This window comes from Capra hircus, unplaced genomic scaffold (genome assembly GCF_001704415.2).
Source record: "Capra hircus breed San Clemente unplaced genomic scaffold, ASM170441v1, whole genome shotgun sequence".
In the NCBI taxonomy this organism is placed as follows: Eukaryota; Metazoa; Chordata; class Mammalia; order Artiodactyla; family Bovidae; genus Capra; species Capra hircus.
Window position 1 is genome coordinate 1 of NW_017189670.1, and position 24,671 is coordinate 24,671.

General features: G+C 45.5%; 1 protein-coding gene across 4 annotated transcripts; it reads right to left on the reverse strand.

Moving 5' to 3' along the window:
* Positions 1-14: 14 nt before the first annotated feature.
* ZNF275 (zinc finger protein 275) lies at positions 15-17,514 on the reverse strand. Of its 4 annotated transcripts, none has more exons than XM_018044654.1 (4): positions 17,385-17,514; positions 6,153-6,260; positions 5,367-5,550; positions 15-5,067 (listed from the first exon to the last, which is right to left on the reverse strand). In XM_018044654.1, the coding sequence occupies exon 4, from the start codon at positions 5,039-5,041 to the stop codon at positions 3,911-3,913; it is 1,131 nt and encodes a 376-aa protein (XP_017900143.1). In that variant the 5' UTR covers positions 5,042-5,067; positions 5,367-5,550; positions 6,153-6,260; positions 17,385-17,514; the 3' UTR covers positions 15-3,910. The 4 variants fall into 4 exon arrangements, with proteins under 4 accessions (XP_017900143.1, XP_017900144.1, XP_017900142.1 ...); XM_018044655.1 differs by having other exon boundaries at positions 5,367-5,451; positions 17,204-17,514; XM_018044653.1 differs by having other exon boundaries at positions 5,367-5,454; positions 17,204-17,514.
* Between the last annotated feature and the right edge of the window lie 7,157 nt (positions 17,515-24,671).

The window sequence follows — 24,671 nt, forward strand, 5'->3', positions numbered from 1 at the left end:
CAGGGCAAAACTCCACTAAATCCCAGGTGGCTCCCTCTTCCTTCCAGCACAAACTAGAAACTTCTCTGTTTTCTTATTTACACTTCACAGAGAACCCTAAAATCTGGTCCATGTCTCCAGCTCTGTTGACCAGTTACTGCCCGTGAGTCAAGTGTTCAGTTCTGGTTGAATGAACATGATCTTGATGAGGTGGGGGTCACATAGCAGACAACAGGGCACAGCCCTGGGCATGCGCAATGCAACCCCAGGCAACAGAGATGCCCACCAGGACAGGGTGGGGCTCATTTTGGAAACTGGAGAGTGGGTATGACACAACTAATCCACACAGTTCATCTTATTAAGCAACAGAAGTGGTAAACAGTTACTTTCTTCTGAAAATTTCAGCAAGTATTCAAAACTTTAATAAAAATGATGGAAGGTTTTTTTTTTCAGAATATAAGAAAAGGACCCATTTTGAAGGACAGCTGGCATTCTACATAACCAACCTGCTCTCCATTTGCCTTGCAAAAGGAATACGTGTGATTAGAAAGAAAAATGAAATGAGGTAGATACATAAATGCATAGACAAGCACACACGACAGCAAGTCTGATCACATTTTGCATCTGATGTAGCAGTAGACCTAGAGAGTCCAAGGAAATCCACCCCCTCCCCCAGGGACCCGAGGCAAACACTGAACTCGGTGCAACTACAGGACACACGTTAAAGCCACAGATAAGAGCATGGACTTCACCTGCAAACACAGTGACAGAAAAGATGTGTTCACTCTGGCGGACGGTCTGTTTGATAGAAAAATCATAGAACTGAGAATGGAACAAAGGAAAGGAGGGCATGACAAGGTGCCAAGGTGCTGGGTCCTGGCTGGGGACAAGTGGAGTGGTGTCGGCGATGCTAAGTTCTGAGTTAATACTGCATCTAGATCCTTCTTAAAATCTAGGCAACACATGGCAGGCTACTTCCAGGTTGCGATGCCAGACTTGCCCCCATGGACGCCAACATTCGTTACCAAATGACAGTTGCAGCAAATACGTCATAAACAGCTTGAAAAGAGAAAACTGATGAGACAGGAAGTAGTGATTTCAGACAGATTTACACCTACTGCAAGAACTGAGGCCCCCTAGCAGAAAGAATTGCTATGTAACAAGAGCTGTCAGCTTCTCTCCAGCCTGGGGGTCAGGATGGAGATGTCACAGAGAGCCACTGGTGTGACCTGGGGGGGCCATTCCAGAGTACCTCTGGCTAAGGTCACAAGGTCACTGTGGGACCCTGCTTCCCAGCCCCAGTGGGCCTGTCAGAAGGGTGTCCTTCCTTGGCAGGCTCTCAAACTCCCCCTCTATCTCAGGCACAGCTGCTGAGAAGTCACGCTACAGGGGCCAGGTTCTTGGCTAGCCCTTGCTGCTGTTCCTCCTGGGGGAGGCTGCTGAAAGTGAGAGCTCAGTTCCAGGATGACCAATTTCTATTTCTATGCCACACGGGCTGTTGTCAGAAGGGCATCATTGCCCTCTGAACCCTTGTTTTAACTGCCCTTCTTGGGCAAGGCTGTGGCAAGTCACAGCCCAGGCCTGGTGTGGCCATCAGAGGGGCAGGGTTGTCTCCAAGCCTTTGTTCTGTCACCCCCTCACAGATGTGGATGTAGGAGGTGACAGCAGAACACACAGGTGAATTTCCTCCTAGTCACCAAAAGTGGAAGCCACCAAACTGCTGACCTCTTTCTAGTTCCAGAATCACTCTCTAGGAAGAGGATACCATCCACGTGACAGCCATCAGTCAGCTGAGTCTTCGTGTTTGAGATGTCTGTTGGGTGGATCTGCTGCTCAGGCACTGAATCCATGCTGAGCCATGGCCAAGGCTCCCAGGAGTTGGAAGGTTGGCCAGCTGCTGCCAAGACCAAGTTTGGACCGTCCCATTGATCCTGACCCATAAGTGAGGTCCCGCCCCACTGCTGAAGGCCAGGGCTATGCTGAGGAACAGTCAAGAGTGTTCTGGCCAATCCAAGATGGAAATTCCTCTTGAGTGCCTGGGTGGCCAGGTTGGATAGTCAAGTACTGCCCACAGCTGTGCAGAGTCTTCATCTTGGATGAGGAGTGAGCCTGCATCTCCGGCCCATTTCCATCCAGCCTGCCCACCTGGACATCCACCTTCTGGTGGGGCAGGACTTTCAACTTTTCATTTGTAATTCAATATCTAGAAGAAAATGTCATCATCTCTAACTACTGAAGCAATGGAAGTCATGATTTAACTGACAACAATGAATGCTTGGATATGTAAAAATCAAAAGCACAACAAAAATGTAATAAAACTGCTACAAAGAGCAAAGCAATAAAACTGGCAAAGAGAGCATCACAATTGATATAGAAAAAACTGCTGTATAAAGTCAATATATTCAAAGGTAACTTGATAACTGGTCAAAGGAGATGCACGTACGATCTGCATGCGAGCAAACAGAAACAGTATTTTAAGCCATCATGTGAGAGAAAGAAGATGAGACTAGGAGTCAGGAGCCCTGGGTCCATTCCCAGTTCAGATACCAGTGAGTCACAGAACAACAGCAATAACCATGGAGGTGATGGCAGATGACTTCACTGAGTGTGTACCTCTGTGCCAGGTGAGGCATCACGGTCCTTGCTATAACCTTAGGAGGTAGTCCTGTGATCATCCTCGTTTTACAGAGGTGGAAATGGAGGACTGGAGAAGTACCATCTAGGCCCCATATCAAGAGAGGCTATTGTTCCCCAAAAGGAGGCATCACCTTATGCTTAAGTCCTTGGGACGTTATTGTTACCATGTTGATCTTCTCTCAAATACTTGATTTTGAATAGTCCTGCTTGAGGATGAGACCCATTAGCCTGAAATAAATTCCAGTCGATGCTAGTTTTGGATATGCATGGAAGTCACCAGGTTGAATTGGTTTAAGGAAAAAGGACACAAACGAAATGTAACTCAGATTCAGTGCTTCTTCTTAAGAGTATGAGCTCACGATGACAAGTTTTTAATGCTTTTAAAAAAGCCTTTTAGAGGTCATTTAAAAAAGGAACACCTTAAGTGGATGCATTGTAGAGCTATAGGACAAATTAAAAAAGGACAACCATCATTCTAATGTTACATGAACAGGTACTTATGGCTTGTGGGAGGTGATTTCTAGTGAGAGCCTTGTGCAGGGATTGTCACAGTGCTACGTGGCACACAGCTCATATAGATGGAAACCACTGGATGGGCTTTGAAAATGATGACTCCAAAGGGGCTCTGAGGTTGGTGAAGACAGTGTGGTTAGAAATGCATAGGAAGAATTAGAATAAAATGATCTCATGGAGCAGAGTCAGGCAAAAAAGGAATACTTTCTAAATTAATATATTATTATATATAACATGTGATTTATAATAGGTATGCATAACTAAATTAATAAATTAAATATTATAAGACATTTGATTATTCTATTTACAACCCTAAAAATTTATAAATTCAAGTAGGCCAAAAACTTTGGGGTGATCGCTCTGTTAGGGAAAGTCGGGATTCACAATCTACAGATGCTGTCGTTGAATAGCTCTGGGTCTCCCTTTCTCTGAAGGGGGAGCTTGGAGGAAAACAAGCATCTCCATCCAGCTCCACCTCCCACATCCAGATTTCTCTTCTCTCATTCTCTGATTCAAGGCCTGTGGGTTTAAATACCTTGAAGGTACTCGAGGCCAAACCAGCCAAAATCAATCAAAATGGTAAAAGCTACTCTCGATAGGCAAAATGGGAAACACAGATACTTTATAAATTGCTGGTGGTAGTATAAATTGATTTCAACCTTTATGAAGAGAAAATATATAAGCATTACAAAACTGTTCATTTCCTTTGACTCTGCCCTCCCCCTCTAGGGACCTGGCCCTGGCGGGAATCCGCTGCCAGCCATGGGGCTGCGAGCCTCACCTACTCATGGTGGGTTGGCTGATGCTTCTGCAGCGCTGACCGCCTCTTGAACACGCGGCCACACTCGCTGCACTCGCAGCGTCTTGCTCCACTGTGGGTCCTCCGGTGGCGACTCAAGCCGGAGCTCCGGCGGAAGGCCTTCCCGCATTTGTCGCATTCATAGGGTTTCAGTCCGCTGTGGATGCGCCGGTGTTTGATCAGGTCGGAAGGCCCCCGGAAGGCCTTGCCGCAGTCGCCGCAGGCATAGGGCCGCTCCCCGGTGTGGATGCGCTGGTGCTCTAGGAGGCTGGAGCTCTGCCTGAAGGCCTTGCCGCACTGGCTGCACTCGTATGGCTTCTCGCCAGTGTGGATCCGCCGATGCTTGGTCAGCTCTGAGCTCCTCCGGAAGAGCTTGCCACAGTGGGGGCAGACGTAGGGCTTCGCTCCACTGTGGATGCGCTGGTGCTCTGCCAGGCCATTGACTCCTCGGAAGGACTTGCCGCAGTCGTCGCAGTCGAAGGGCAGGTGGCCGGTGTGTATCCGCTGGTGCTTGAGAAGTTCCTGGCGATCCAGGAAATCCCTGCTACACGTCTTACAGGCGAAGGGCTTCTCCGAAGTGTGCAGCTTCTGATGGCGGAAGAGGTGGGTATTGACCTTGAAGGAGCGGCCGCATTCCTCACAGTCAAAGGGCTTCTCTCGGCTGTGGACGCGCAGATGCTGACTGAGGCCCGCGTTCTTCTTGAACCTTTTCCCGCATTCTTCACACTCGAAGGGTTTCGCCTCCTTTTCCATTTGCTCCCTCTTCTCCACGGCCCCACTGAGGACCCAGCTGGGGCCCGGCTGGGGCTCTGCAGCCACATGGCTCTTCCTGTGCTCATTTAACTCAGCCACCCCATGAAAAACCTGCCCGCAATCGCCGCACTCCCAGCCCTTCTTCTCACTGTGAATTCGCTGGTGCTGCACCAGGAGGACCTTAAGCCGAAAGGTATCCCCACACTCTTTACATGCAAAGTGATGCTCTACAGGCAAATTCTGGGGGCTTCCTCCCTCCCCCACTGAGTCCCTGTTCTGTTTGACCTCAGGGCTGGGCTCACTGGCCCTGGGGGAGCTTGTGGAAGCCATCTCCTGTGACTGTGCATTTTCATCCATCATTGGCTGTTGGGTTGCCCAGATGCTTTCTGAAATGAAAACCACAAGACACTGCAGTCTCAAGAGGAGGAAGGAACAATCACAGCAAAATGAGTGAGTGTCAACAATCACTTTGCTCCTAAGACAGCTGCTGACCACTTGGCAGGAGGTTACCAACCAGAAATAAGGATAGCAGACATAAAGGGCATAAGGGCCTGGTTGCTGGAAGCTCCCTCTCAAGGTGACTGAGGATCAACCAACACCCAAAACATGTGGCTTCCTCTCCAAAGGTTCAGCTGGGCCTCCCTCATGATGCCCTCACATTTCTTCAAATTTATTTTTTACTCACCTGAATGTTTAGCTCAATCCACGTTAGGGGATGGCTCTGACTTGCTCCAGGTGAGAGACCAAGGTGAGGGTCAAAACAGGAACTCCTTCTTGTGGAAAAAGAAACAGGCAGTAGCAGCAGCCAGAGATGACATCAGGTTGGGGCCTTTGAAGGGGAAGCTTTCAATCCTCAAAGGCTGGAGTGGCTGTTCCCTTAGGCAAGTCATCCATTAATATCAAATGCCTTTCCCAATGGTCAGCTCCTTCCAGGGGCTAGATGAAGCAAGCTCTGGGTCTATCCACATAGAGCACCAGGTCGTCTTCCTGAGGAGTGGATCCTCCCTTTCCCCTGTCCACTCTCCTTAAGGTCTGCACACTGAACTTGGGGTCCTTCCATAACTATCAAAGCTGACCCCTGGCAGTCTCTCCTCTTAAGGAGCCTCCCCACCTCACACATGCAGCCCCTTGTGGTGCAAAGGAGCTTGCCATGTCAGCCTCTCTCAACAGTAAACTACAATAAAGTTCCCATACAACTTACATAATTTGTGGGTTAAAAAAGTATTTCATTATGGTGGCCAGTTTGTTCTAACTTATTTCTAAGCCATTATGAGTTGGGAGGGACACCTGCTACTTTGACAGGTCATGTGTAGCAGACCCTCTGTATTTCCTTACAGCCCATTCCCAGGGAGCATAAGCTGGAAGTTGGGCTTGTGTGGGACTATGTTAGGTGCCTCCTTATCCCACTCCCAGCCCCATAGGACCATGAAGCTGGTGGCAAATCTTGTGGAAGGGCTGGGGTTATACTCACCCACAGATACCACGTTTCTTCAATATGCTGAGGTCCTCTGCTCAGGGTCCAGCCTCAATCACTCCCTTTGATGAGGTATTGTGCCATGTTACCAAACGTCACCGAATCCTGAAAGAATTCCCAGGGATGAGAGGTGAGAGTCTAGAGTAAGTATACATGCGAACATGGAAATCTAAGTATAAGCCTTAAGAAGTCCTAGAAAGAGAACCTGACCATGTGCCAGGAGACCTGGGCTGTGGCCCTGGCTCCCACTGTCTTCCCAAGGGACGTTAGCTCAATCACTTTCCTGTACTGAAACTCAGCTCCCCAATTGGGATGATGGAAATTATAAACCCAGCAGGTATCAATTCCTTGGCAGACTCTGGGGAGAGAAGCAGAAAGAGGGAGGAAAGATAGCAGCTGGGGTTCAGGCCCTGTTGTGTGTTATGCTGGGGCAAGAGGCAGAGACCAATACTAGAATCAGGAAGCAGTGACAGATTCCCAAGCTAGGCTGAGGGAGGCACAGCTCATCTGAGCCTCAAGCACTCCAAGGGGGCACTGCCAGGACTTGGTTTCCCAGGAATGGTAAGGACTTGGACAGGACTTGACTTCTTGGGTAAGGGCCAGACCCTGGGGATCAGGGGGAGCTAATGAAAGTGGAAAGAGCCACGAGTGACAGCAGCCCTGCCTCTGGGTCCCGTGGGATGAGACTGGTGATTTCCTTTTCACTTGTTTTAAATCTTCTTGAGTCTTCTCTTGCACAGAGGTTGACTGACAAACTAGAACATGGACATACCTAAGAAAACATATCCCAAACAGTGGGGAAACTGGGCTGGCAGAGAACTGATACAGGCAGCCCAGAGAGAATCCAGACAAGACAAATGCATGTTAGCCCAGGCACAGAGAGAAGACAAACTCAGACTGAAAGCCAGTGGCAAGAATACTGGCTCTCAGAGACAGGTAGGCCATAGGCCTCCTAGCAGTAGGCCTTGGAGAGTTTCATGCTCACACTGCACAGGAAGGCAGTGTTCCCCAAAAGAACATCAGAAAAAATAACTGGGAAGTGAGAGATCTTTTTCAACTTTGTAGGGGCAACAAAAAAACAGACTGGGCTACTAAAGGGAAGGGAACAGGAGCAAGGGCCTCCTGACTAGCAGTAAGGCCCTCAAAAGTCCATACTCTACCACACCGAAACAATTCATCAGGTGACAGCTTGCAGAGAAGAACGTTTCTGTGATATATTTGACAAAATGAAAAGTTGAACAATAGCTGGAAAAAGACACCTAAAAAAAAAAAAAAAGATCTTCAAAGACTAAGTTGCTAAATAAAAGATCTGAACCACATGTGCAAGTTGCCTTTTTCTTTCAGATCCCACCACAGGTATGTCTGCATCACAGACCGCCCACTTCAGTGAGTTCACAGAAACAGGAACCCAGTTTCTGTTCTGCTATCAAGTCAATTTGGTTCATAGGTAAATGAAAAGAAAGCATTTTTACATTAGCTCAAGGACTACAGAACCCAGGTACTCCAGAAATAGTTTTTCATAAAATTAGATGTTATATTAAAAGGGATGGACAGAGACTTCCACTTTTGGCCATGATGGAATAACAAAGAACAGATTTAATGTCTTATCATAAATAAATACGAAACTGGACAAAATAGATGTGAATCAACAGTTTTAAGTATTGGACAGCAGGCAGCACAGGATGATGATCCTTGAGAGAAGAGAAACAAATAATATAAGCTTTATCAGTGTCCCAGATATCTTCTGGAGGCAATTTCCAGATTTAGATTACAGGGAAAGGGGGACCAAAGAGAGCTTGGTGGCTTTATTATCAACACAGACCAGCATTCAGGGAAGCTGAGGCAAAGCATAGTTCCAGAAAGGAGGGAGCTATGCAGAAAAAAAGAGCTCAAAAAAATCTGCACAAGATTCGCCTTGAGTCTTTCTTGACCACTAAGCCATGCATGCATACAATTAAACTCACAAAGACTAGGAAAACAATGACCAGGAAGTTGTAAGTTGAATAATTCCTAAGACACACAAAGGTAGGGAGATATTCAGGGTCCAGCCAACCAGAGTATAGAGTTCTCAGTGATCATCTAGGGTATTCAGTAGAGAATCAGAGAGGCCACGCTTTAGTAGTAGGACTGATTTATCCCTGGAGCCAGAGTGACCTTGGATCTGCTCTAGAAAAACATAAAAATAGGGCTTGAAGGGATGAAACTATTCCACAAGCAACTGCCTCCAAAAACAAAGTCTAACTTTTCACAGTGAAACAACAAAATTCAGACATTCAACAACATAATCTCTACAATGTTCAACATCTAATAAATAATTAAGTAAATGCCAAGAAGCAGGGAAAAAATGTGACTCATGGAAAGGAAAATAGAAACACCCAGAAATGATTGCTGACAGACAAGGAAAACAGCTAGTTTAACAATGTATAACTATTTAAAGAAAAACAGGAACATAATGAAAGAAATGGATGATAAAAATAAAAACTGAATGGGACTTACTGAGGTGAAAATTGTAACATTTAAAATGAAAATTTCACTGGATGTGCTTAACAGCAGATTAGATACAGCCTTCTCCCCCCTGCCCCAAAAGATTAGAAAATCTGAAGACCTAGCAATAAAAATTATCCCAAATGAAGATCAGAAAGAAAAATATTCAACAGTGTTTCACTGACTTGGGGATAGCAAAAAGTGGTCTAACACACATATAATTGGAATCTGACAAGATGAGGAAAAGCAGGGGGTGATAAAAGTATAATTGAAGAAATAATGGTTAAAATTTATTATTTTCTAAATTGGATAAAACCTAGATCCAAGAAGCCTAATCATCCCCTAGCAAGACTAAACAAACACCCAAAAAACAAAACCAGAAAAAACCCCACACATGTACACTAAGACACATCATAATCATATCGCTGAAAACTAGTGATAAAGAAAAAATCTTAAAGAAGCCAGAGAATAAAAAATGTTGTATACAAAGGAGCAAAGATAATAACTGCTGACGTCTTATCAGAAAATGTGCAAGTCAGAAAACAACTTCATGACATTTTTAAAGTGCTAAAGGGAAAAAAAAAACACATGTCAACCAAGAATTTGATATTTAGGGAAAGTAGCCTTCAAAAGTGAAGGCAAAAAACAAACTTTTTAGACAAAGAAAAGTTGAAAGAATCTGTCACCAGCAGATCCACACAGTAAGACATATTTAAGAAAATTCTTCAGGTGAAGGGAAATGGTACCAGATGGAAACTTGGATCACAAAGGAATGAAGAACACCAGGAATGTAAATATGTGCTGAAATAGAGAACACTTTTACATCTTTAAGAGAAAGCTGAACATTTAGAGAAAAAAATAGTAAGGTAGTATGGGGTTTATAGGGCTTCCCTGGTGGCTCAGTCGTAAACAATCCAGCTGCTAAAGCAGGAGACGCAGGTTCGATCCTTGGGTTGGGAGGATCCCTGGGTTGGGAGGATTCCCCTGGGGGAGGAAATGGTAATCCACCCTAGTATTCTTGCCTGGGAAATCCCATGGACAGAGGAGCCTGGCGGGCTACAATCTATGGGGTTGCAAAAGAGTTGGACACAACTTAGCAACTAAACAAAACCAACAATTGGGGTTTATAACATATATAGAAATAAAATGTAAGACTGTGCTTTAGGAAGCCCTCCAAGCCTCTGATGCCTGGCAGTAGTGGAGATAAAATACAATTCTAAAAAAATAATTCAAGTAGGTTAAAAAAACAATGAAAAAGAACAGTTAAGACAAGCAGAAACAAATAGCAAGAGGCAAATGTAAACACAACCATATGGATAGTTAAGTTAAATATAAATGGACTAAACCCACCAATTAATTTTCAGAGATTATCAGATTGTATTTTTTTTTAAAAAAAAGAAACTCAAGTATGTGCTAGACGTCTACAAGAAATTTTAAAGTTAAAGACTTTAAATGTAAAGAGAGAGATAGGTTAAAAGTAACCTGTTCTTCAATTTTTTAAAAAAATATTACTAAAATTAAATAAAAATACAAACTCCTTTATTAGGTATCAGTATAATAATCAAGTAAAATATATGTCAAATAAAAGTTGAAACTCATAAATACATATGTAAGACTAAGAAAAGGGAAGTCTAGAAGATATTTTGGAACAGTATCTATAAAGATAAATTTCAGCTCTGAGGTTTTATAAAAAATCATCCTGTAATGGTGCACAGGGATGACCCAGAGAGATGTTATGGGGAGGGAGGTGGGAGGGGGGTTCACGTTTGGGAACACATGTACACCTGTGGTGGATTCATGTCAATGTATGGCAAAACCAATACAGTATTGTAAAGTAAAATAAAGTAAAAATAAAAAAAAAAGAAAAAGGGTGGAAAACAATACAGTATAACCAACATGAAGAGTGTCAGTAATCCCAATGTCATAAAAACAAGAGGGAGACCTTCCTGAAGAATCCTAGAACTCAGAGCAGGAAGAAAACTGGAGAGCTCAAGCACAAAATCAATAGGTTGTAAGGGACAAGAAAAAAAAAAAAAAACATAGGACAAAAGATAAATAAGTAAATGAAAAGGAAAAAAAAAATCAACAGGTGGCCAATACAGCATGATACACAGATTACAAAACTTTGAATCCTCCGTCAAACAAGATTATAGACAGACAGTAACTGTTTATTAAAAAATCACAGATTGTAGAGGAAGGGGAAAGAACAGTATATATTTGAGTTTTAAAGAAAAAAAGGAATAAACAGAGTGACTCACAGCTAATGAGCACATCGAGACTGCAATGTGCACTACCCTGGGGTAGAGTCGAGGTCTAGAAAGGTCTTCAGCTTTCTGTTTGTGTCATGAATGTTTAGTAACCAAGCTGCATTTCTTTAGTAACTGGAAAGGAATAACAATTTTAAAAGATTTCAGTAGACTTTGGATAAGAAAGATGCTCAGCATGCGAGAAGACAGGGCCGAAGCCAAGAAGACAAGAGGGAATAGTCCTTGAAGCTGGGCAATGTCCTGAGGTGCCCACACAGGCAAGCCACAACAGAGCAGGGCTGGCAGGAATGCGTGGGCAGTCCCAGAAAGCTTAGAGGCAGGCCCATGGGATTGTGAATTCCTGGGATCATCCCCCCAAGATATAAGCAATATGACAGCTGTGAGGGAAGGCTTCGTTTGGCCCCGAAGTCCACAGAAACTTTACTTCCATCTTTAAGTGACTCCCCAGTGTGTGAGGGAAGCCCTAGGTGCCCAGCAGCCAAGCCTTCTGTAACCCACTGTTCCCTGGGCAGGGCTTCCTTCTTCCTGGCATACATTTGATATTTGGTTTGACCTTGGCTTCCAATACAAAATGAACTGGTCATCGATTATTTACATAGTTCATTCTAAAAAATTCACTTCTGATTGACATTGAGGTTTTGTTGCCAAATGGAATGAAGAGAACATCTCACCTTCACCTTCTGAGCAAGATGGTCTGTTACAAGCCTCGCCTCACTACCCTCAGGCCAGAGACCTAAGGCTTTAACCCACTCCAAGGCCCTGGCTGAGCCCACCAGACCCATATGTCTCAGTTAGTCCTTCCAGACACTCAGCTTTCATCCCGTCCTAAATATACCAAGGGAATAATCCCGAGAGCCTCTGAACCTGCCTCAAGTGGCTCCTTCGAAGAATTTGGGCCTCACTCAAGTGCCACCTCCTCCAAATGTCTTCACTCTCCAGCTCCATCACATACTTATAACACTTTTCACTACCTAAAACTTACCCTCTGAAATTGCTTGTTTTTACCCGATTCTCCCTGGGGAAAATGTCACCTCTCACAGGATAGGGCCCTTCTCTTTCTTGGCCACCCCTGAATCCCCAGCATTCGGGGGCAGTAGCTCTTAGCACTCGGTGGACATGTGACACCCTGTGAGGGAGGGGTGAGTTACATAACTTTCATTAACAGAGCACCTACTATGCATTTGGCACTGTGCTTCTCCCTTCACAGGCTTCCCTAGTGGTGCACTGGTAAAGAATGCGCCTGTCAATGCATGAGACGCAGGTTCAATCCCTGGGTTGGGAAGATTCCCCTGGAGGAGGAAAGGGCAACCCACTCCAGTATTCTTGCCTGGAGAACCCCATGGACAGAGGAGCCTGGCGGGCTACAGTCCATGGGGTCACAAAGAATCAGACATGACTGAAGTGACTGAGCATGTAGATACTTTTCCTTTAAATGTGCAAAGAGTCGGACACAACTGAGTGACTGTCTCCATTTTACTGAGAAGGAAGAAACATCTGAGGGGTGAACTAAATTGCCTAAGGTCTAGCTCCCAAGATTTGAGGCATTTTGAGCCACACCAGAGAAGAGAGAGAAGTAATATGCCACAAAGTAATACCCAACACTGGGCCTTACTGAAAGGCCAGGCTACTGTGTCATCGAAGCCTAATGGTATGTATGGGTTTAGGGGACTTGCTTTCAGTCCCATGCACAACAGATACACACATCATTCTTTCATTCATGATTTTTCCAAGCCACTGATGCTTAATTGAACAGGTCCTCCTGAAAAGTTCCCATTTAATTGAGCAGATCCTACCAAAGTGTATTCACTTAATTGGCATGAAGTCTTGGAGACACAACCCCCAAGTGAATTGTTAATTATCTTCTCCAGTGTAGCAACAGGACTGGCCCTTCCTGTGCCAGGCTTGCCCAGGGGACTTAACCCAACTGCACTTCAGATCACCACCCACAGTGACAAGAGACTATGGACACATGGAGACCGTGATAGACAGAGGCCATTTCAAAGGTGTCCATAAAAATGGGAGGGGAAAAGTGAGCCCTGAATCCACAAAAGGAAGCTAAACTCTGCATAATGAATCAGGTATATTGGGAAAAACCTTTATGAGACACAAAGGAAGATCATTTAAAAATGATCCATAGCAGTTAAAAATAAAATCATCATCAATCCTGAAAACAATCTGGTAATTCAGAAGCTATGTCATCCAACCACTCCACTTTAAAATGGTGGAACTAATCTGGAAAAGAAGCTGGACTCCATGACAAAAGTGACACATACAGATGTCTGTCTACTGCCTTCCAAAGGTGAACCTTATGAAATCAAGATCAAATCGATTCTAGGTACAATATGAAAACCATTGTCGTGTACTTGATGGATACACAGGGAGATCCTGACCTTGAACATGAGGCACTTTCACTCACCATGGACAAGCATACCCAAATCTCGTAAGTGCACTCCTTTGCCCAACCAGGAAAGAGAAGTCGGCAGAAAGACTGTGGGAAAACAAATCTTGGCCTCTTAATATAAACAATATTATCTTTCTTCTTTAAGCAGGATCTTTAGTGTAGTCTAACAACTCTATGCTCCCAGAGAATAAAGACTTTATCAGGTTGACTGTGGATTCCACCCTGGAGCTAGCCAAGTGCCACAGACTCTGCAGCTGCTTCACAGACACATTTCTGAAACATCATGCTTCCTAAAACCTGAGAGTTCATGTCAGTGAATAAAGGTTCCTGATATGTGCTTTAGATGGCAATGTAAATTTTAACCAACTTATTTAAATCCAATTTTCCGTATCCAATCAGAAACACTGAAAACCAAAACAATCATTTCACCCTGATTTGAAAGAACAAAAATTAACAGCTGAATTTAATAGGGCCAAAAGCCAACATTTGTCACAAAAGCAGGGAATACTTCAGTGTCTTCTGGTCACTTTGGAGCTCGGGACCCCTATTGAGGGTGTCTCGTTACTGGAAAGGTCACTTCTGAGCCTAAGAGATCAGCAGTAGACTGATTTCATGGCACAAGTGGCCAGGCTACCTCCTCAGCAGGTGCCAGCCTTCCCTGGGCAATGGGCGCAGGGGAGAGGGAGCAAAGCCACACAAACTAGAACTGGCAGCTTCCAGAAACTTCGAAGGGGTGCCAGAAGCACCTGGTCTCCTTGGAACATCTAGATAAGGATTGAAGCAGAATGTCCCCAGACCCTAGAAGATAAAAGGTGGCTCACGGTATTCAATTCAGTTCTGGGCCACAGCAAAAATGCCCTGGAGGGAATCTTTATAGATCACACGAGAGACTGCACTTTCTATCATCTAATTTAGATAGGTGCCTTCAGCTCCCTCTCCCATCACTAACCCTAACCCTAAATCATCCTATTAATCACTTGCATTCCCAATTCTTATTGGATGTCTGTTCTCCCTTGAGTTGTGCTCTCAGATCAATAGAACTATATCTGGACAAAGATGGTCCAACAGCACTGGCATATATAAAAATATGCTTCCAGAACCACAATAATACTTCTCACCACCTTGCATCCCCATGGGGTCTTCTAACAGCATGGCCAGCTTTAAGGCCAGCAGACCTGGTCTATAAACATCCAGACTTACCCAAAAGAGACATACAGAGATGGCATCATATCTCAGAACAATTCTGAGCGATTGCTCAGGCAGGTAAAGTCCTACCTGTTGGACTAAAATAATTTGGGAAGACAGAACTTGGGCACACCTTCCGGGAACATGTCTTTTTGGGTCACAAGTGTTCAAAGGACAGGCTGTGAGACTGAATACACTGTTGAGACACCAATCTACCCAAGTCAGGCAATTCTGGGATGCCAAGGGTCTGAGCTCTCAACCCGTCCGGCCAGGATGTGGCCACAACACCCATTTGGGCTCACCCTGTAATGTGCACATGCACTGCTACTAGAAATGAATCCTAAAGGGCCAACAGAGAGGGTGTCTCACCAGGAAAGTCTGTTTCTCTTGGGATGTTTGTGTCTGTGTGTGCCTTTTTCTGTGTGCGTGGGTGGGAGGCATCTGTCTCTGTCTTCCCTAGTTTTCCTCTCTTACTCTGCCTGGGCACCTGCCCCTCTCTGTTTATGTTTCCATTTTCTTTGCTTTCTATAAAAAGCCAGAAGGTAGACCAGAAGGGGATTTTGTGGTGTTTGTTGTACTTAATTGAGGGAAGGTTTATGTTCCCATTTCCCCAAGAAGATGCATGCTATCTTACTGAAAATGAAAATAAATTGTATGTATAGCTTCATTTAAGTTACACTGTCCTGGATATGAATGACTCTAAATGGGAATGGGGGATGCTGTGCAAATACCAAGGGGCCCTGGGCCAGTTGTGGAGCCCAGGCAAATTAGGGCCAGAGCTAGACGGGTGCATTAGACCCCTGGCTTGGGGTGTGCTAATGACTTAAGGGGCAGAGTAGCAGGTGTAGGTGGGGATGAGAAATCTGCATTTTCAACCAGCACTCAGGAGACTGGGATGCAGAGTTGTGCCTTGTTAACACTGGGCCCATCTAGAATCTGGAGGCTTCCTCACCTCCAGTGCTCAGCAGACAGGTTTCTGGCCCATGAGCCTCTTGAATGGGATGCCACTCTCTGCTGACTGTCAGATTTCTGGGCAGGGAATTCACACTTTCTAGTGATTTTCTAGGAGAAGGCAATGGCACTCCACTCCAGTACTCTTTCCTGGAAAATTCCATGGACGCAGGAGGCTGGTAGGCTGCAGACCATGGGGTCGCTAAGAGTCAGAAACAACTGAGCAACTTCACTTTCACTTTTCACTTTCATGCATTGGAGAAGGAAATGGCAACCCACTCCAGTGTTCTTGTGTGGAGAATCCCAGGGATGGGGGAGCCTGGTGGGCTGCCGTCTATGGGGTCGCAGAGTCAGACATGACTAAAGCAACTTAGCAGCAGCAGCAGTGATTTGCTAAGGGGTCTCTGACCCAAAGAAGGCTGAAAATCAGTGTTCAATAGAATTCTAAATGCAGATCCTAAGACATTTTGAGAGAATGGATGGGACTGTGCCAGGTACTGTGCAAGCTGCTTCCACTTAAAGGCCCAGAGGGGGAGGGAGGATGGGGGATGGAGTGAGGCAGCATTAGTACCTAGAGGGGGTGCTATTCTAGCAAGCCCATCTGAAATCCTTTGGTAAAAGAAAAATGTCAAGTCTGAGGTTGAAGAGGAAATATTTCACTGACCAAGGAGTCTAGAGGGGGCTGATGGCCCCCAGCTGGGCCAACGCTGGTTGGCGGGTGTCAATTGGAACAGAGTGGGACCTCTGGGAAGAGGGCCAGTGGCGGGGGGGGGGGGGGGGGGGGGGGGGGAGGGGGTGGGGGGACGGGGGGAGGGGGCGGGGTGTGGTGGTGGTGAAAGGTACCACGGGCTTTCTGCCGCAGGCGACTGTGTTGTGGGGGAGGATGAAAAAAGACATGTAATTAATCAACCAAATATAGACTAGTTCAGTTCAGTTCAGTCGCTCAGTCGTGCCCGACTCTTTGCAACCCCATGAATCACAGCACGCCAGGCCTCCCTGTCCATCACCAACTCCCGGAGTTCACTCAAACTCACGTCCGTCGAGTCGGTGATGCCATCCAGCCATCTCATCCTCTGTCGTCTCCTTCTCCTCCTGCCCCCAATCCCTCCCAGCATCAGGCAGCAAAGGAGTTTGGTGGTGGGCACTGGAGAGGGAGATGTAGCCCGAGAAGGGCGACAGAAAAACCTCTGTTCAGATCCCGGGCCTTGGGCTCGTTTTTTCACCCAGCAAGGGCTGCCCCTCCCCCTCCCTCACAGCCCTTGGGCTCTAGGCTACCCCCTCATTCTCCCTGCCAAGCCGAGGCTCGACCCCTTCCTAAAAGGAAAAGACGGACTCCGCCTGCAAGAACCATCCCCAGTACAGCAATAACTGTCCCCAGTACAGCGTCTCAGCCCCTCCCCCAGATGGGGGGAAAAGCCCTTTAACACACACTCCCCCACACAACGCCCTCTTCCAGTCGGCCTTCTCCGCGCTTGGGGCAGGAGATCTCCCTCTTTTCATAGTGGCCGGTTCCCATCCCTTAGTGTCACCCCCAAAGCAGCGTAGGCCTCGGCACGTCCAGCAATTCCCGCCCCTAACCATCGCCCCTTGCCCGCCGCGGGAAGGCCTTCGGCCTCCCCATACCCGCCATCTCGGACCCGTGCCCCTCTCCAGCTGGCCCCAGGGCAGAGCAGCTTCCCGCTGGAACACAAACGCTCCTCCCCAACAAAGCTTGGCCGCCTTCTGCCCTCCCTCCCCCGCACACTTTCTGGAACACTCACCCCAGTTCTGCACACTCTCCTGGGCCGCCCCCTGCACATCCTCCCGCGGCCCAAACGATCACCCGGGCCCCGCACATTCATCCGCGGTCCCCAGCACATCCTCTTGCGGCCCGCACGCTCATCTTGGCCTCGCGCACCCTCCCGGGCCCCGCGCACATCCTCTTATGGCCCGCACGCTCACCCTAGCCTGGCGGCGGCCGACGCACAGCCCTTGATGGAGCAGCGCTGGCGAGGCCCAGGCCTCGCGTGGCAGGAAGCGCCACGGAGCAGCTAGCGTACTGCTGAGCCCAGCAGCCCAGCGGCGCGTTTCCGGAGCCGCGGGCGCCGCCGTGGGTAGTGGGAGGGCGAGGCCCCGCCCCGACTCCGGCCCTGCCCGGCCCGCCGGTCCCGATTGGCCCAGAGAGGGGGCGGGACGGGAAGGGGGCGTGGCTAAGCCCGGGTTTGGGGAGGGTCAGGTCAGACCCTGGGGGAGCAGCGAGCGCAGGCCAGGAGCTTCGGTGGAGGCCGAAGGCGTGGAATGAAAGTACTAATGAGTGAATGAATGAGTGAACTAGCAAATGAACTGACAAGCCTACGAAGGAGGGAACGAAGAAATGGACAGGGCCCCTCCCTCTTGGGCGCCTTTAGAATGGGAATATGGGTGGGGGGGATGAGAAAGGAGGGCGAGGCAGAGCAAAGCCAGCCTTCACTGGAGGGATCAAAGTGCCTCACTCATTCATGCAAGGTTTTGTGAGCCCTAGCAGTGCCAGATACTGAGAATGCAACTGTGAGCAAAACCAGGCTACATCCTTGCTATCAGGGGGGCGTGCATTCAGCTCCCAAGGGCTCCTGTGAATGTGTGTGTGTGTTTGTGTGTGTGTGTGTGTGTGTGTGTATACGTGCATGCTCACGTGCTTGAGTAAAGATGGAAGGGAAACACATTTGAGTAAATTTCAAAATAGCAGGTCATACTATGAAAAGAACAGGATTCTTGGATCAGGGGTGCTGCAAGTATTGACAGCTGCTTCCAGATGAATATCTGCCAGTCAACAAAGATCTAAGAAGCTGCAGTGCTCTGCAGTGTTCTAAGCCCATCCATGCTTTCTTGAAGATTCCTGTTTCATAAAGGTCATAAAACAATAATAAACAAGGGTCAACAAACAATGCATAAGAATAAGAACTGTGAAGAACATCATTTAGGGTGGTGTTTGGGAGTGGTGGGAGGGAAACTTCAGTGAGGCTATGGTTGATATGAGACTTGAATTACAAGAAGAACTCAGCGTGAAGGTTGTTGATAGGAAGAGCGTCAAAAGGAACAGCAAGTGCAAATTCCCTGTGATAGGAACCAAATAGGCATATTCTAGTATCAAAAGAAAAATGTTGGAGTAAGCCAAGGGAAAAAGAGCCACACTGAAAGGATGAAGCTGGGCACTGAAACTGAGTTTGAAGGACACAGTCTAACTTTTCATTTTTTATTAATATACATTTATTTTATTAGTGATAATGATTATAAACAACTTCTTAAATATTCTTGTAGCAATTTTATTAACTACATGCTGCCTTTCTTATTTACCTACCACATTTTATTATGAAAGCTTTGCAACATACAGATCAACTGAAAGATGTGTACCCATGTACCAACCACCAATATTGTACAATTAGCATTATGCCATAATTGCTGGCATAATTGCATGGTCATCCTTATATTACCAATCCATTTCAAAGTAAGTTGCAGACATACAAGCACATTTCACACCTTAACACTCCAGCCTGCATAGCATTACCTAGAGCTGCATAGCATTACCTAGCATACCTGTTTACTGCATAGCATTACCTCAGTTCAGCCACTCAGTCATGTCCGACTCGTTTCGACCCCACAAACTGCAGCATAGCAGGCCTCCCTGTCCATCACCAACTGCCAGAATCTACCCAAACCCATGTCCATTGAGTCAGTGATGCCATCCAACCATCTCATCCTCTGTTGTCCCCTTCTCCTCCTAACCTCAAACTTTCCCAGCATCAAGGTCTTTTCAAATGAGTCAGCTTTACGTATCAGGTGGCCAAAGCACTGGAGTTTTAGCTCCAACATCAGTCCTTCCAATGAACACCCAGGACTGATCTCCCATAGGATGGACTGGTTGGATCTCCTTGCAGTCCAAGGGACTCCCAAGAGTCTTCTCCAACATCACAGTTCAAAAGCATAAATTCTGTGCTCAGCTTTCTTTATAGTCCAACTCTCACATCCATACATGACTACTGGAAAAACCATAGCCTTGACTAGACCGACTTTTGTTGACAAAGTGATGTCTCTGCTTTTTAATATGCTGTCTAAGCTGGTCATAACTTTCCTTCTAAGGAGTGTCTTTTAATTTCATGGCTGCAATCACCATCTGCAGTGATCTTGGAGCCTCTAAAAATAAATTCAGCCACTGTTTCCACTGTTTCTCCATCTATTTCCCATGAAGTGATGGGACCGGATGCCATGATCTTAGTTTTCTGAATATTGAGCTTTAAGCCAACTTTTTCACTCTCCTCTTTTACTTTCATCAAGAGGCTCTACCTAGCATTACCTAGCATATCTGTTTACTGTTTTTTTCTGTTTTTTGGAGGTAAAATTTACATACAGTGAAATGCCCAGATTTTAAGTGCCCCATGCAGTGAGTTTTGATAAACACACTCTAAACTCTTGTCAGGATACTGAACATTATCAGCATCCTAGAAATTTCCCTTGTGCCCATTCCCAGTCAGCGTGTGTGTGTCATCAGTTGCTAAGTCATGTCTGACTCTGTGGGATGCCATGGACTGTAACCCACCAGGTTGCTTTGCCCATTGGATTTTCCAGGCAAGAATACTGGAGTGGATTGCCATTTCTTCCTCCAGGGGATCTTCCCGACCCACGGATCAAATCCACGTCTGTGTCTTCTGCATTGGCAGGCCGATTCTTTACCACTGAGCCACCTGGGAAGCACTTCATTCACCGTCAGTTCCCACCACAATTCAACATAGGGGCAACTGGTGTTCTAAAGTTTTTCCATCTTAGATTATTTTCACCAATTTGAGAACTTCATATAAATGGAATCACATGGTATGTACTATTTTGTGTCTGTCATGTTTGCCTCTTTGTGACCCCATGGACTGTAGCCCATGAAGCCCCTGTGTTCATGGAATTTTCCAGGCAAGAATACTGGAGTGGTAGCCATTCCCTTCTCCAGGGGATCTTCCCAACCCAGGAATTGAACTCAGTTCTCTTGCATTGCAGGCAGATTCTTTACCATCTGAGCCAACAGTGTCTGGTTTCCTTCATTCAGTATGATGATTTATTTATGTTGTTTAAAGTGTTGCTTCTTTCCTTTAATTACTGAGTAGTATTCCATCTTGTGAAATGCCAGGCTGGATGAATCACAAGCTGGAATCAAGACTGAGAAATATCAACAACCTCAGGTATGCAGATGATACCACTCTAATGGCAGAGAGTGGAGAGGAACTAAAGAGCCTCTTGATGATGGTGAAAGAGGAGAGTGAAAAAGCTGACTTGAAACTCATCATTCAAAAACCTAAGATCATGGCATCCAGTCCCATCACTTCATGGCAAATAAAAGGGGGAAAAGTGGCAACAGGGGCATATTTTATTTTCTTAGGCTCCAAAATCATTGTGGACTTTGACTGAAGCCATGAAATGAAAAGATGCTTGCTCCTTGGAAGGAAAGCTATGATAAACCTAGATGGCTTATTAAAAAGCAGAGATATCACTTTGCAGACAAAGGTCCACATAGTCAAAGCTATGGTTTTTCCAGTAGTCATGTACAGATATGAGAGTCGGACCATAAAGAATGCTGAACACTGATGAATTGATGTCTTTGAATTGTGGTGCCAGAGAAGACTCTTGAGAGTCCCTTGGCAGCAAGGAACACAAACCAGTCAATCTTAAAGGAAATCAACCTTGAATATTTATTGGAAGGGCTGATGCTGTAGCTCCAATCCTTCGGCCACCTGATGCAAAGAGCCGATTCATTGGAAAAGACATTGATCCTGGGAATGATTGAGGGCAGAGGAGAAGGGGATGACAGGATGAGATGGTTGGATTGCATCACTGACTCAGTGAACATGAATCTGAGCAAATTCCAGGAGATAGTGAAGTTCAGGGGAGCCTGGCGTGCTGCAGTCCATGGGGTCACTAAGAGTCAGACATGACTTAGTGACTGAACAACAGCAGTATCCCATTGTCTGAATATATTTGAGTTGATTTTTATTCATTCACCAGTTTATGATCTGAGCTGTTTCCATTTTGGAGTGTTATAAATAAAACTACCATGAACACTTTTGTACAACCTTGTGTAGACATATGCTTTCATTTAGTTGGATAACTACCTAGAAAGGGAACTGCCACAAAGGAGAATTGTTTTATAAGAAACTGCCAGAATATTCTCTGAAGTGGTTGTACAATTTATGTTCCCACCAGATGTGTATGAGAATTCCTTTTCAATCCTCCTCTGCATTTGGGGTTGTCAGCCTTTATTTTTAGCCATTTAAGTGGGTATGAAGTGGTAATTCATTGTGATTTTAATTATGATCTCCTTGATGACTAATTATGTTGCGTGTGATGTCTTTATGTGCTTACTGGCCACTTCTGTATCTTACTTTGTAAAGTGTTGGTTCAATAACTTGCTCACATTTATGGGTAGTTTGTCTCTTTATTACTTACTTGTAGGTTTTTTTTAAAAGCCCCTTTGAGGTATGTTTGGCAAACAATAACCTGGAAATGTTCAAACTGCACTATCTGATAAGGTTTGACATATATATATATATATATATATATATATATATTCATGAAACCATCGCTACAATCAAGGTAATAAAGATATCTATTACTCTCAAAGATTCCTCACGTCCCTTTGTAGTCCTTTTTGTCTTTCTCTTCTTGCTTCACTTGTCCTAAGCAACCACTGATCTGCTTTCTGTCACTGTAAGGTAGTTTGCATTTTCTAGAGTTTTATGTAAATGGAATTGTATAATAAATGGTACCCATGTCCAAGGTAAGGAGCAGCAGCTGTGCTTTGCTGGAGCAGCCGTGAAGAGATACCCTGCATCCAAGGTAAGAGAAACCCAAGTAAGACGGTGTGCACTGAGAGAGGGCATCAGAGGACAGACAGACTGAAACCACAATCAGACAGCTAGCCAATCTGATCACATGGACCACAGCCTTGTCTAACTCAATGAAACTAAGCCATGCCGTGTGGGGCCACCCAAGATGGGTGGGTCATGGTGGAGAGGTCTGATAGAATGTGGTCCAATGGAGAAGGGAATGGCAAACCACTGAAGTGTTCTTGCCTTGAGAACCCCATGAACAGTATGAAAAGGCAAAAAGATAGGACACTGAAAGATGAACTCCCCAGGTCGATAGGTGCCCAATATGCTACTGGAGATCAGTGGAGAAATAACTCCAAAAAGAATGAAGGGATGGAGCCAAAGTAAAAACAACACCCAGTTGTGGATGGGGCTGGTGATAGAAACAAGGTTTGATGTGGTAAAGAGCAATATTGCATAGGAACCTGGAATGTTAGGTCCATGAATCAAGGCAAATTGGAAGTGGTCAAACAGGAGATGGCAAGAGTGAACATCGACATTCTAGGAATCAGCAAACTAAAATGGACTGGAATGGGTGAATTTAACTCAGATGAGCATTATATCTACTATTGTGAGCAGGAATCCCTTGGAAGAAATGGAGTAGCCATCAGTCAACAAAAGAGTCCGAAATGCAGTACTTGGATGCAATCTCAAAAACGACAGAATGATCTCTGTTCCTTTCCAAGGCAAACCATTCAGTATCACGGTAATCCAAGTCTATGCTCCAACCAGTAATGCTGAAGAAGCTGAAGTCGAATAGTTCTCTGAAGACCTACAAGACCTTCCAGAACTAACACCCAAAAAAGATGTCCTTTTCATTATAGGGGACTGGAATGCAAAAGTAGGAAGTCAAGAAACACCTGGAGTAACAGGCAAATTTGGGCTTGGAATGCAGAATGAAGCAGGGTAAAGGCTAATAGAGTTCTGTCAAGAGAACGCACTGGTCATAGCAAACACCGTTTTCCAACAACACAAGGGAAGACTCTACACACGGACATCACCAGATGGTCAACACTGAAATCAGATTGATGATATTCTTTGCAGCCAAAGATGGAGAAGATCTATACAGTCAGCAAAAACAAGACTGGGAGCTGACTGTGGCTCAGATCATGAACTCCTCATTGCCAAATTCAGATTGAAATTGAAGAAAGTGGAGAAAACCACTAGACTATGCAGGTATGACCTAAATCAAATCACTTATGACTATACAGTGGAAGTGAGAAATAGATTTACGGGACTAGATCTGATAAACAGAGTGCCTGATGAACTATGGATGGAGGTTCGTGACATTGTACAGGAGACAGGGATCAAGACCATACCCATGGAAAAGAAATGCAAAAAAGCAAAACGGCTGTTTGGGGAGGCCTTACAAACAGCTGTGAAAAGAAGAGAAGCAAAAAGCAAAGGAGAAAAAGAAAGATATACCCATTTGAATGCAGAGTTCCAAAGAATAGCAAGGAGAATAAGAACGCCTTCCTCAGTGATCAATGCAATGAAATACAGGAAAACAATAGAAAGAGAAAGACTAGAGATCTCTTCAAGAAAATTAGAGATACCAAGGGAATGTTTCATGCAAAGATGGGCTCAATAAAGGAGAGAAATGGTAGGGACATAAAAGAAGCAGAAGATATTCAGAAGAGGAGGCAAGAATACACAGAGTTCAGTTCAGTTCAGTCGTTCAGTCGTGTCCGACTCTTGGCGACCCCATGAATCGCGGCACGCAAAGCCTCCCTGTCCATCACCAACTCCCGGAGTTCACTCAGACTCATGTCCATTGAGTCAGTGATGCCATCCAGCCATCTCATCCTCTGTCGTCCCCTTCTCCTCCTGCCCCCAATCCCTTCCAGCATCAGAGTCTTTTCCAATGAGTCAACTCTTCACATGAGGTGGCCAAAGTACTGGAGTTTCAGCTTTTGCATCATTCCTTCCAAAGAAATCCCAGGGCTGATCTTCAGAATGGACTGATTGGATCTCTTTGCAGTCCAAGGGACTCCCAAGAGTCTTCTCCAACACCACAGTTCAAAAGCATCAATTCTTCAGCGCTAAGCCTTCTTCACAGTCAAACTCTCACATCCATAGATGACCACAGGAAAAACCATAGCCTTGACTAGATGGACCTTAGTCGGCAAAGTAATGTCTCTGCTTTCGAATATGCTGTCTAGGTTGGTCATAGCTTTTCTTCCAAGGAGTAAGTGTCTTTTAATTTCATGGCTGCACTCACCATCTGCAGTGATTTTGGGTACAAAAAAGATCTTCATGACCCAGATAATCATGATGGTGTGATTACTCACCTAGAGCCAGATATCCTGGAATGTGAAGCCAAGTTGGCCTTAGGAAGCATCACAACGAACAAAGCTAGTGGAGG

What these genes read in the sequence shown, in the direction of transcription:
- ZNF275 (XM_018044654.1), bottom strand. Translation starts at nt 5,041, where the DNA reads ATGATGGATGAAAATGCACAGTCACAGGAGATGGCTTCCACAAGCTCC.